This window comes from Nelumbo lutea, chromosome 5, assembly GCF_056320005.1.
Source record: "Nelumbo lutea isolate HS-2025 chromosome 5, American lotus-T2T, whole genome shotgun sequence".
In the NCBI taxonomy this organism is placed as follows: Eukaryota; Viridiplantae; Streptophyta; class Magnoliopsida; order Proteales; family Nelumbonaceae; genus Nelumbo; species Nelumbo lutea.
The window spans coordinates 27681988-27696389 of record NC_142688.1 but is presented as its reverse complement, the minus strand read 5'-3'; the positions used below and the strand labels follow the sequence as shown (position 1 = coordinate 27696389).

The window sequence follows — 14402 nt, the reverse complement described above, 5'->3', positions numbered from 1 at the left end:
ACCTACACCCCATCATGCCTGTCTCTTGAAGAAGATCAAGGATGTATTTCCGCTGACATATATAGATGCCCTCTTTGGATCTTGCAACTTCAATCCCAAGAAAGTATCTCAGTTGGCCCAGATCTTTGATCTCAAATTCAGCAACCAAAAACTCCTTTAGTCTTTTGATCTCTTCCTGACCATCCCCTGCAATTACCATATCATCCACATAGACAATAAGTGCCGTAAGTTTGCCATTTCTCTTCCTTATGAATAGGGTATGATCTGCTCCACTTTGAGTGTAACCCCCTTTCTTCATGACTCCACATAGCTTCTCAAACCAAGCTCGAGGGGACTGCTTAAGGCCGTATAGGGCATTTCTCAGTCTGCATACCTTCTTGCCAAAAACATAACCTGGTGGAGGATCCATGAACACCTCTTCATGCAGGCCGTCATACGTCCAACTGATGTAGCTCCCATGAGAAATTTGTAGCTAATGATAATAGAACTCGGATTGTGTTGAGTTTTGCCACCAGAGCAAAGGTTTCTTTGTAGTCAATCCCTTCTTTTTGAGTAAACCCTTTTGCTACCAATCTAGCCTTGTACCTCTCAATGGACCCGTCCTCCTATGCTTCACAGTGAACACCCACTTGCATCCAACAGTGCCTTTCCCTTCTGGTAGATCCACTAATTCCCAAGTCCTTGCTTTCATTAAGGCTTTCATTTCTTCATCCATAGCCTCTTTTCATTTTGGGTCAGATACTGCCTCAGTATACCTGGTAGGAACATGCACAGAAGATAGAGCAGACACAAAAGAACAATAACAAGGAGACAACTGTGAGAGACACAAAATCAGCAATTGGGTATCTGATAGTACAAGAACGAGTAGACTTACGAAGGGCAATAGGAAGATCTAAGTCAGAGGAACTGATAGGATTACCTTGAGTTTCTGAGACAGGTTGATCCGAGTCCAATTGGTCGCTGTCATGAGTTAGAGGACCCTTCTTCCTTCTGTTGTAGGTGATTCTGATATCTCTTTGCAGCCTGCTGGAGTCTTCAATAATATTTGCAACACCACTAGTAGTAGCTGGTACAATGGGAGCCTCACTAGATTCACCCGGGATACCACAACTAGGTGGATCAGGAGGAGAAGATGGAAGGTCTGAGGTCAAGAGAGGTACAAAGAATGGGGGAACAGAAGAATCCTCTTCCATTCCACTAGTCTCCCCCTAAAGAGGATTCTGGGAAGAGTGAAAATAGGATTGAGACTCAAAGAATACCACATCCTTTGTGACATATTTTTTCTTGGTGACTGGATCATAACACTTGTATCCCTTCTGAGTAGGGGAGTACCCCAAAAAGATTCCCTTTGTAGCCCTAGAATCCAATTTGGTCTTCTTCGGATCCTTGACATGTATAAAGCATACACAACCAAAGACTCTCGATGGAAGAGAAAAGTCAGGAAGATGAGGGCAAAGAACAAAGAAAGGAGTTTTCATACCCAATACCTTGGATGGCATTCGATTTAACAGATATGATGCAGTAAGGATTGCTTGAGACCAATAGCTTTTTGGAACTTTGTGCTGAAATAGTAAGGCTCGAGCAGTCTCCAATAGGTGCCTATTTTTGCGCTCAGCAACCCCATTCTGTTGGGGGGTACTAGCACAAGATGACTGATGAATCATTCCAACATCCTCCATAAACAGATTCAATGACCTTTCAAAGTATTCTGCAGCACTATCTGACCTGAATTGTTTGACCTTCGTACCAAATTGTGTTTCAATCATTTTGCAAAATGTCATAGTTACCCGCAGCACTTCTCGTGCTTTTAATAAGTAGATCCATGTGCATCGAGAATAGTGATCAATAAAACTGATAAAGTATCGAAAGCCATCAACAGAAATAATGGGAGAGGGGCCCCAAACATCAGAGTGGACTAAGTCAAAAGAAGCTCGAATTTCATTACTTGAAGTTGAATAAACAGTTCTACATTGCTTTGATAGTTGACAGACTTCACAAACTAACTCTTGACTTGAAACACCTTTGAATAATTCTGGAAACAACACTTCCAATGATGAAAAAGGTAAATGACCTAGCCTAGCATGCCATAGATGTAACCTAGCTATTGACTCCACATTGGACTGACTACAAGTAGCAGATGTTTGCAAGGCCGAACTGATGTCTGCATCAAGGTAGTAGAGACCTCCACACTCATGACCGCTCCCAATCGTTCTCTTCGTCAATCTGTCCTGAAAGACACAATGAGTAGGAAAAAAGGTTATGCTACAATTCAAATTTTTGGTAAGCTTTGAAACATAAGAGATTTGAAGAAAGATTGGGAACATGCAAGACAGATTTTAGTGAGAGGTCCTTGCTTAGGTCAACCACTCCCTCCCATAGATGGTAAAGAGAGAACCATCAGCAGCCCTCATTTTATCTTGGCCAGACAATAAATGATAGGAAGAAAATGGAGAAGACACATGTGTCATGTGGTCAATTGCACCAGAATCAATAATCCAAGAGGCAGGATCAATAGAACTAGTTGCACTAAAGGCATAGACAATACCTGATCTGGCAAGGGAGGAGGATGGAAGAGAATTGGTCCTTAAACGGGATAGGGCCCGGCTAAGTACCTCTACCTCATCGGCAATAAAACCCAAGGACCCGGTTCGAGGGGAATTAGAAGTCCGTCCCATGGAAGAGGAAGTAAATGTAGATGAGTGTTTTGAACCATCATCACTTTGACCCGTAGCCAAATTCACACTTGCAGATTGACCCTTCAGATGCTTCTTATCTTTCCTCAATGCAGCTGGCTTCAGATGCGGATGGAGAACCCAACATGTCTCTTTCACATGCCTTTCCCCTCCACAGTGGGTGCACTTCAGATGTCTCTTGTCAGAGTACCTGTTTCCCCTTTGATTTGTAGATATTAGGGTTGAATGCTCCACAGACTGTTCAGCTAGTTTTGTTTGAGTATCAACCTTCATCTCTTTTCTTCTCACCTCTTCATTGCTCACAAGGTAGTAAACATGATGTATGTCTGGCATTTCATCCCTTCCCAGAATTTGGGATCTTATGCTCTCATATATAGGATCTAGGCCAGCCAGAAACTTAAATGCTCTACCCTCTTCAATTTGTTTGCCATGCTTTTCTTTGTCTCTGGCACTCTCCCAATCAATAATAAGGTGGTGATCTAACTCTTCCCATAGTCCTTCTAGTGTAGCAAAATATGTTGCAACACTCACATCTCCTTGCCTCAAGGCAGCAATGTCTTGATTCAGTCTGTAAACTCTAGCATTATTCTTTTTCTGCCCATAGGTTTTAGAAACCTTTTCCCATATCTTGGCAGTCGTGGAGAAATGTTGAACAGTCCTAGCTACTCTTGGAGTCATTGAGGCAAGTAGCCAGGACATAACTGTAGCATTCTCTTTGCGCCAAGCTGCATATTCAGCACTCCCCACTTCTGGTTCCTTCTTCTGCCCGTCCAAGTAACCAGTGAGTTCATGGGATGTGATGAAAAGCATGGCTGAGACAGACCATTCCCTGAAGTTGTACTCATCCAACAACACACTGGTGATCTGTAGGCTGTGCAGATTTGGATTCTCCAGATTAGGAGACCTCCCACAAGCCCTAACATCTCTAGAAGACACTTCCCTGGATATGGAAGACATCTTCACTTACTTGTAAATGTCAAGACTATAAACGCAATATATAGAGAATTGTTTCACACTTACGGAACTTGTTGCACTGTAAACTCAATCCTGAGAACCAGACACAGAGCTGAAACACCAAGTACTATACTGCACACTATGCCCTAATTACTGTTGTCACAAACTATACTCTGTTGTGCTCCCTTCTGCTGTGTTCTAAATACTGCTGTCGCAGCCTGCAACTTGCTGTGTTGGCTTCTACTGTGTGCTAAGCACTACTATCGCAGGTTATAACCTCACCCACGAACAGTTCTACGACTGCTGAGATCAATCCTTCCGCCTAGATCTGTTCTACGCATATATATCTTAGTCGAATGGCTACAGTCTGTTGTACTGCGTCTATTAGGGCATCAGCCTCTGGGTCTAACTCCCCTTGGGCCCTACAACCAAGGGAAACCCTAGATGTAGGTCTAGCTGTGTTCTACGACCAACCCTAAGGTTTCTTTGCAGCAACCAACAAGAAAGATGGGAGAGTTACCTGCGAGTAGAAAAAGATGTGGCTGTTGTAACCAGTCGAAAGATCAGTGCTCTGATACCATGTTTGCTGAAATAGGGATGTCGAATGAGAGAATAAGAGGAAGAAGAAGAAGAAAAGAAATGAAATGGGCAGCCGAAAAATGCTCAGCCAACCCTAATCTATTATATATAAGGACATTACATAATGTTACATAAATAGACAAGAATGCCCTTGATTAGTGATGGGACACCTAGTCAAAATAAACACTAAATAAGATTAGGCCCAATAACTAATGACTTAAGACCCAACAAAGATAAGCATACAAATTAAGACAGTCGAACCAACAAAGGTTATGCGAAATTGTGGATTTGGGGACAAGTGGTGTAGTTAGATTTTTGGGTGTATCAGTACTTGTCACTACTCTATTTTGGTAAATGGTATGGTGAGGAACTTTTTTCCAGCTTGCAGGGGTGTTAGGCAAGGGGATCCACTCTCACCCTTCCTTTTTACCTTAGTAGCTGATGTGATTAGTAGGATCATTACTAAGGTTGATAGTGAAGATGCCATTAGGGGTTGGAGAATAGGGAGACACCAATTCCCCGTCACCCACCATAAGTTTGTAGATGACCTAATGATCTTTTGTGAAGGAGGTTTTAGCGAAAAGGTAGCAAACTTAAACGAGCTAATTAAAGGATTTGAAAGTAATTCTAATTTGAGAATAAATTTGGAAAAGAGCTGCATAGCAAGTATAAATTTGGAGGTAGGGGAGGTTAAGGCTATTGCGGAGTGTCTCGAGTGTTCCACCTCTACTTGGCCTATGTCATATTTAGGGCTTCCTTTAGGGGCAAATCCTAGGGAGAGTAGATTTTGGACCCCAGTGATAGAAAAATTTGAGAAGAGATTAGCCTCATGGAAGAGGAATTATGTCTCTTTAGGAGGGAGAACTACCCTAATAAGAGTTACCTTGGCTAACTTACCTACCTATTTTTTGTCTGTATTTAGGATACCAGTTAGGGAAGCCAGGAAACTGGAGAATTTGATGAGAGATTTCTTATGGGAGCCGGGACAAGAAAAAAATGATCACTTGGTTAATTGGGAAATTGTGTGCAGAAGTGAAGAAGAGGGGGGTTTGGGACTTGGGAGGGTAACTAGAAAAAATCAAGCTCTGTTAGGGAAATGGTTGTGGCGATGGCCATTGGAAAGAGAGAGATTGTGGCATGAAGTGGTGGGAAGCATTCATGGGAGGTCAGAGAATGAATGGGATGTTGGTGTATCAAGGTAAGCTAACCTAGCAGCACCTCGGAAGGCCATTCACAACACCCTTCCTCAATTCCTCAATTTTATCAAGTACGAAGTTTGTTCTGGCAACACTGTTAATTTTTAGGAGACACACCTTTAAGGGATTTGTTCCCTTCGTTATTTTCTGTTTCTTTGTACAAAAAAGAGGTGGTCTCAGAATTTGTCTCACCTTTAGGAACACCCTTAGATCCTACTTGGGATTTTGGGTTTCATAGAGGAATTAGGGATGATGAAATTGAATCTCTTTCTGTCTTGCTTGGTTGTCTTAATCAGGTTTGTTTGGATCCCTCCAAGCTAGATAAGAGGGTATGGACTCCTAGACCCAATGGAACCTTCACTTGTGCTTCTTTATTCAAGTCCATCTCTCAACTTTCTACCCACCAACCCTTTCCGTCAAAAGAAATTTGGTGCAAGCCAGTTCCCCCAAAAATTATGGTGTTTTGTTGGGAAGTATTCCATGGGAAAGTAAACACTCTAGATAACATACAAAAGAGAAGACCTTTCCCCTGTATTTCTCCTAATTGGTGCATCATCTGTAGAGCTCACGGTGAGAATTGTTACCACATATTAATATCTTGTCCCTTCTCTGCAGACCTTTGGGCTTGGCTACTTTCGTTGTTTGGGAGTAGTTGGAGTCTACCAGCAGAAGTTCACATGCTCTTCAACCATTCTACCTTTTACGGGCCTACAAAAATAGGGAGAAATGTGCTCGTGCTGCCTTGATTTGGACCCTTTGGGAAGAAAGGAATATTAGAATTTTTCAAGAAAAGGAAAGGAGCAGTCAGGAATAGAAAGACTATGTGTTAAATAGGGCAATACCTTGGCTGAAGACCTTGGAAATCTTTCATCAATTCTCCCTTTATGACCCTTTGGAGAAATTGGTCAACAGTAGCGAGGTGTTCATCCCTAAAGGACAAATCAATTACAAGCTAGTCTCCTCCATCCGAAGGCTCACTGAAGTTGAACTTTGACGGAAGTAGCATGTGTAATCCATGATTATCCGGAGTGGGGGGTGCTTTGAGAAATGAGAAGGTAGAGATTTTGTTGCTCTACTCAGGTCCCTTGGGAATTGGAGACTCCATCCAGGGCAGAACTTTTAGCTGTTGTACAAGGGGTGCAATTTGCAAACCAATTGGGGGTACAACACCTAACAATCGAGAGGATTCCAAAGTGGTGGTGGGTTGGTTGAGAATTCCTGAAGAGGCTATGTGGTGTTACAAGAATGAAATGAAGAAATTTAGTTGGTTGACAAGGAATATGTTGGTCACTGTACACTGGGTGGGGAGATCAGCAAATACTTTGTCAGATGTGTTAGCTAAGCAAGGGGTAAATAGGGAAGAACTATTTTGGGCTTAGTTGTGATTCTTGCTTTTCTTTCCTAGTTTACTTGTAAGATTCAAGGAGGGGCTGCAGCTCACGCCTCTCCCTGGGGTGTTGTATGAACTCACTCTAAATCTGCTTCTGAATTAATAAATTTATTATCATTCATCAAAAAAAAAAAATTATATTGATCTTGTAATCGCATTAAGTGTATCCATGTACAATGTTTCATAATAGACCCTGTATAGTGATTAAAGGGATACCGATCTCATTGTACAGATGTTTCAACCAATACAAAGTATTCAAAACATCCACGATGAATTTCAAGATTCAAAACTTATATAGCATGTATTATGTGAATAAAGGGATTAGTTCCAAGCAAGATATAAAAAAATGTTTTGGACTTTTAATAATATAAATAATGGTATTGTCAGGGTTCATCAAGAAAGAAGGAAATTTTAAAAACAAGCCACAACAGGCATGAGAAATAATAAACTGAAAAAAGAAAAAAAAAGCATACCTCTGTAAGCATCTGACCTTGTTTTCCCACATCTTCTGTAAATGGGTAACGGTTTGCACCAAAAGCTTCACAAATCTTCAGAATTTTGGCCTTTGCTCTTTCTCCAGAATAAAAGACAACAAAGACATTTTTCTCGACCTATAAATTGATATTTACAAGTATGAGAGAAAGCATAGTGTAACAAATAAATAGAAGGTGAACATAAACCCCAAGATGGAAAAAAAAAAAAAGGAAAAAGAAAGACTGAAGTCAACAACTCCATGGATTGTATTTAATAAAACTATTCTATTAAAGGTAACATGTTGGGCAGATCAAGGAAAAATTGAGTTCTAATAAAAACTTAAAATGAATAGTTGATATACGTGTATATTTTAGACTAGAATATGAACTAAAATCCATAAAATGTGGCAATATTGTGCACCTTTGTTTGCCTTTGGACCCTAAAATATTTTTGAACATGCTAATAACAGGAATATATTGCTAAAAGGGTAGTCAACTGAACACAATTAGAGGTGAAACAAAGTTCAATCTTCAACATGGATTTGCATTAGATACTGTTTTGTCAAAAACTCCTCCAAAACCAGCACTGAGAGATGACACACTGCATAAAGCATAGACTTTTATTTTTATAAAAAGAACAAAAATATTTTAAAATGACCAAGAGGAAACAAAAGAATGTTAAACATGTAAAGCAATAGAGTTCAAAGTGGTGTGTTCTACTTGTGACAAAAAAGGAAAAAAAAGGAAAAGCTAGAAAAAAGAGAAAGGAAAAGGTGAAAAGGCATCATTTCCCACCAGTAATAGAAAGAATAAAACATCGAACACGGTGGGAAACCAAACCTATGGTATAGGAAAGTGTAATCAAGGCACCAGACAACTGCCTATGTATTTTGTCCTGGCAAGTAAGTCAACACCAGGGATACAGAGTAATAATATGGTGTTTCATAACATTTCTAAAGGAGCTCTATCAATTCTTTTGACCTAGGCAATAAAATTAATAAGGATATTATATATGCATATATGCTATATATAAATATATATATATATAAGTGTTTTGTAATTAATTGTTAACAAGCTATTAAAATACAAATTAAGACCAAGAATTAAATCATAACTGTAATACAGACAAGTTATTAAGGAGATAAAATGGCTGGCAAGGGAATCAGTAATTACCTTTCAATGGGTACAAAAGATAGGCAAATGTTATGGCTGACACCTTAGATAAGCATGGAGTACACAGGGAACAAATGTTTTGGGCTCAGACATAAGGTGAAATTGAAATGGGATAAGGTGGTAGTTCCTATGTTTGGGGGTATCAAGAGATGTAAATACTGTGTCCTTTCTTTCTCAAAATGTTAATAAAAGTTCCTATGCCTTATCAAAAAGTCACAACCATAGTACACCTAATTTTCAGAGAAGAAAGATTTTCGATATATGAGTATTAATTTATTATATAAAAGTATCTTGTAATGACTTCTTAATAAGCTATTGAACTGCAAATTAAATGACCAAGGATTAAATCACAAGTACAATAAACCTGATATTCAGAAAAGAAAGGAAAAGATTTTTTTAGAAAACCCCCCTAATTCAAATTAACAGAGACAGAGATCCTTGATTTTCATAGTTAGTTACTTACATACACACAATATATAAGAGGGGGTATGGTTAAACATTTGGCTCACCAAAACTGTTCATATCTACACCAGCTGCCTAGTTGGTCATTTAGGCTATACCATGCTTTAACATAAACTTCTAAAGAAAATTGAAAATAGAAGCAAAAACATTAAAATTGTCATCCCATAGAATGCTTCAAAAGTCTAGTAACTATTATTTATTTACATTTGTTGGTGGGGTTAAGGGATCTTATGGAAAGAAACACCTTCATTTGCATTTGTTTGACAAGGCTACACAATTGAAAAAGAAAAGTCCTAATATTAACCTTTTCTCCGGACATAGGATCCATCACAGGCTCTTCGATTACAGCTTGCCTCAGAAACACGTTACCCCGAGTAGCACGAAATAGAATTCTTTCAAATGCCATTGAATTTTCTCTGGGTACAAGGCCACTGACATATCCTAGCTTCACTTGCTTTGATGGATCGATCGACATCTCCTAGGTAACATCCAATCCCAATCAAATTATTATTTCAGAAAAAAAGGAAGGAAGAAAATGTTTTATCCAACACTAATAATTTGAGACAGAAGCCGAAACAATTTACCTGCTCCAATAATAAAGGACTGTCAATGGATACTTCGCCCATTTGACGAGCATCAATTTCTCTCTTCTGAGCCGTTGCACTACTCTGCGCTGAGTAGAAAAACTCACCTGCCTGAAAACAGGATAAAATTCATGTAATGTGACTAAACAATCTGACAATGGTAGAAGACTCAAAAGAATAAAATACTAACTGGTGAAACATATCTGCCGAAAATGGATCTCTCTGTTTTGCATGAGAACTAATTGAATCTAAGTTGAGAAATTAAGAAACAAGCATGTTCTTAGGAAATTGAAAGTGCCTTTCAGTATATAAGAATAAATTAAAAAGAATACCAAGCACAGGTTTCTTGATAAAATATAATGTGAAAATCATTGATCAATTGTGTCCCAAAAATAAGTAAGACACTGTAAGTAATTAAGTATCACTTATCTTAGTTGAATTAAGGGCCATTACCCAATATTTGTCCTAACTATCTGGGGTCATGGGAGGGGTGGACTGGAAACCTAACCTTCAGCTTTTTCTAGCATGAGGCCACAATCAGACTAGATCCTGTGTTCTCATGCATATCAGCCAAGTATAACTATAGCACCAAGCAATGGCCAAAGGCCTCTTCTGTGATAGTTGAATTATAGCATAATAATGGTAGACAGAAATTTTAATTTTATATATGTCCTTACTATGCCAGCCCATGCCCAAGAATAAGCAGCATAAGTAACATATCAAGCGTATCCAGCAAAACCATACCTTCCGTAGAACAAGTTTATACTCTAAAAGCTCACTGTAAGTTCGTTGCAACTTATCACTGTTCGCATTTATCTCTATCAGCTCAGTTTCAAGTTCTCCAAGTTTTGTCTACCAATCCAGAACAAAAGGAAAGATTAGAACATGAAATATAATATGTTCCAAATCAAACTGAACAATAGTGGAAATACCTCCAAGTTATCCAGATCAATGTCAACCCGTGTCAGAGGCCTTGTTGAAGGGGTCAAACCTGCCTTTGTCATCTGTTCCTTGAAAAAGCGCAGTTTACGTGCCATTTCTCCACACCTTTTAATCTGGCACAAAAATCAACTTAACTAACATACATTTACATATCCACAAACCAGGCATGTTCTTTTTAAAATTATTTCCAGCAATTCAGCTAAGAATTTATATTAGCAATAGTACAGTATATATTAATTGTGCATACTAAACATGGTTTAATGGTTTTTGTATAATCCTGATATACTACTTAGACAAGGCAAGTTAGTTCATAAGTCCAGATTGAAGGGTAAATTTGGAATATAGTAAAAAATATTTTTAATTTGTTTATGAAGGATACTCCAAAAGGAAGAGAATTTGGGGGAAGATTGAGCAGGGTCTTATTAAGTGGGCTAGAGTGCTGCAACAGTTTTTTCGAGCTACAGTGGTCGATTTCACAAATGATTGGAGATCAATTATAATAAGATAGTTTCAGTACATCACTCTAAATGATACAGTAATTTATTTTGAAAGGTAAAAACAAAAAGTTTGTTGAAAGAAAAATGATCAAGTACAAACAACAAACAAGATGTTTAGATAACACCCACCCTTCAACAGCAAAAAAAAAAACAAAAATTAAGATTACAAAACAAACGGAAGCAGCTGAAAGCCACCCCGAGACAGAGCAAGCTTAAAAAGTCTTCTTCAAGCATTTCATCTTATCCTTCTCCTTCAACTCCTTTCTCATTCCACGCCTCTCCTCCTTCCCCAACTGCGATCTTCTTCAGGATTTCTTCCCTCTTACCTTTTTGAAAAGCTTCAAAATCCTTTCTAGTTAAATCTCCACCCCAATAAAACAGGCCTAAGCTCTTGCCCACCCTAACATCCTTTCTCACCCACGCTGACTGATGAAGTCGCAATTGAGCCCTTTTCACTATCTCAATTACCCATTCCTTCCATATCCTCAAACTCTGGCCTCAACTCCAAACCTTCTTCAGAAGCCAGTGTCCGTTGCAACTGATCCCCTTGTGAATCTTGACACTTGGCTCCCTTGATTTCGGCAACTTTCACCTTTAAAGCTTTATCTTTTGAGCCTTTTATCTTATAAGGTTTCTTGAAATTGTTGGTAGGACCAGCACCAACCAAACCATCTTTCAAACGTGGGGAAAAAAAACTTTTGACAAACTTGCTCACCTCCCTTACTTTCTTCAAGGACTCTGAAGCAGAAGCATCCCTTTCCTTGATCTCAGAATTCCTTTTTCGGCCTAAGTCAACTCAAGTATTCCAACCGGGACTTCAAAGTGTAAACACTCTTCTCGAACTTCTGACTCACCATTCTTGTCTCTTCTGCTTGCTTCTTCAGTCTACCTGCCAGTTTCTAACCTCCTGGCTGCCCCTCCTCTGAATTCCCCCCTCCTCTGCATCTCTTCTGAGAACCTTCATCCCCCTTAGTCCTCCTCCTCTCCTTTCTCCACCCCAGCCTCCATTTTTCCCGTCTCCCCCAACCCTAGCGAAATCCCAGTCAAATGACACCAAATGCCCCACTTAGGGTGGATCAAGGTTCAAAAGTATCAATACAAGTCAATTCACCGGATGGGGCGTATTGGCCTACCAAAGCTCCCCTTTATTTTTTTAGTTTTTTTTTTCTTTCAAACCAGTTCAAGGGGATCAATTTAAGGCCCACCTACCCCATGAAATAGGTGAGACCCCGGAACACTAAGTATAGGGGCGTATCAGAGGGGCCCCAATAAGATACGTATCAGTCAATACGCCCTAGTACATTGCGATATTTCGATCCTTGGGTGGATCAACAAGAATTTTCACCACAAAAGAGCAAAAACAAATAGGCCTACATAAAGGCCGATTATATCTTTGTCTATTCCTCCGATCTACCAGCATCTGTCTCCCTTGGAATGAAAATAGCTTCACCACTCACAAGACTACGAAGCTCCTTCTCATCAGTACGACTCTCCATGTTTTTTAGGCTCACAGATATTTTTCTAGAGCTATCATAGTTAGTGATGACCCAAACCCAATCCTTCGCCTTGCCAAATTGAAGCCAATGGAAATCCCTCTTTTTCTTTATCTTCTTGAACTGCAAAGCCTTGGCACCAAATCATTTTCTTACCTTTATTTTGTTGTGCCTAAAACTACTACAAACCCTCTTAAATCTCGATCACAGGGAGTGGTCCCCACTCTCAGCGTCCAACGTCTCAAACAAGCCTTGTAACCCTTTGCATATCCCCTTGAAATTTGCTATTAAACTCCCACCCTCCTGTTAGACAGTGTATGCCCTTAGCTCCAATCAAATTGATGTACTTGATGACATTTATTGTAAATGAATAAAAGTACATAATTGATTCATGTGTTTTGGTGTGTTTTTGTGTAATACCCTTAAACTGGACACTTATGAGACTCATGTTAGTTTAGGATCTTCACAGCCGTTGGATAGATCTAGGGAGATTTATCCTGCCAAGGCTGACACTGATGTGCCGCCAAGTTGTTTGGGGTGGCTTGTCTTAGGTGCCAGGGTGAGACCTGAGGTACATGTAGTGTGGGTTTTATTGAAACCCTGAACCGGACCAAAATTCCAGTGATGCACTGGACCTTGGAGATAGATGGGCAAAACTGGAATGTTACACCTGACCCCTAGACTCGATTATGGTACTGCACTAGGTGTCGGATTGGGTTGTCTTTGATATGCCAATCTGTGAGATCCTTAGAGGGGGTCAAAACCTGGGTATGTTGGGACAGTCTGAGAATTCACCTAAGTGGGTGATCATAGTGACTGGATCAGCCCCTTTGTCAAACAAGGAATGCACTCTCTGATGGAAACCTAAACTGTCGACAGTTGATTTCAACTGTTGAAATTTGTTTTTGCAAAATATATTTATATAGAGATATACATATATATATATATATTATGGTTTCAAAATGTTTGCAAAAGGTTTTAATTTCTCGGGATCCATGTGAGTAGAGAGTGCAGCACTGTTCCTTGCAATCGAGGGAGAGGTCATCTCTTGTCGGGCAGTGTTTGATCATTCTGGGTTGAGAGGTTAAGTGTAAGACCATTGAAGGTAATACCTGATGGGCTAATCTTGCATCTGCAACACAGTCCTTGGGTTTTCATAAGGTGGTTAGACCCAAGGACCATTTAGTGTAAATGTTGGGCCCATTAAGAGCCCATGGTGATGGACTCAAGGGTTCATTGTCTCCTATAGTGAATTCGGCCAGGCCTTGTAACAAAGGCTAGGTTGAACCCATGTGGCCGATGTGTATATCAATGTTTGGGTCCCACGCCATACAAAGAGAGCCAACTGGGCAACAAGTTAAGAGGTTAAGTGAGTACATAAACTTAATGCGCCTAAAGCCCAATTCGAACTGGGCTTAAGTTAGTTAATTAAAAGGAGGCAAGATAGGATTTATAATCTAATTAGGATTAGTTGAAGGATAAGATAAGTCTTATCCATTCAAGAGTCCAGATCCAAATATCATATTTGGATTAAGGAACTCTCTCCTAATTGGATTAGGAGGCTGATCCTAAGAATGCTATAAATAAAGAGGGCAAATTCCTCAGTTATACACACCACAGCAATCTGCAAAATTCTTCCATGTTCTTGACACCCCTACCCAGATCGATATCCACTTGTAAGAATGATCAAGAATTGTTCTTGATATTGCTTCTTGGTAGAAGAAGCAATCTGAAGTCGTACTCACCAGCCCTCTACTCCATTCTTGCTGAAGAATTCGGTTCTTGCTGAAGAATTCGTCCTGTTGATCCTGCTTCACCACACAATGTGTAATCTTCAGTGGAAGCGGGTTTTGGTTTTCTCCTTGGGCGTGAACACCTTCATTGGGAGTTACTACTACTTCGTATCAGGTAGACCTGTTCATGGGCTGGGTCGGGCCGGGCTTTTACTCTTCATTAACAGAAATAT

General features: G+C 39.7%; 1 protein-coding gene across 1 annotated transcript in view; it reads right to left on the bottom strand.

Moving 5' to 3' along the window:
• LOC148851249 (V-type proton ATPase subunit a2-like) overlaps positions 1-14402 on the bottom strand; it is a 46843-nt gene that overhangs the window by 19323 nt on the left and 13118 nt on the right. The window contains exons 3-7 of the mRNA XM_088942926.1: positions 10437-10559; positions 10249-10356; positions 9505-9615; positions 9225-9398; positions 7286-7423 (exon numbers count right to left, since the gene is read on the bottom strand). Of these exons, the coding sequence (XP_088799052.1) occupies positions 7286-7423; positions 9225-9398; positions 9505-9615; positions 10249-10356; positions 10437-10559 (654 nt within the window). The remainder of the gene's footprint in view (positions 1-7285; positions 7424-9224; positions 9399-9504; positions 9616-10248; positions 10357-10436; positions 10560-14402) is intronic.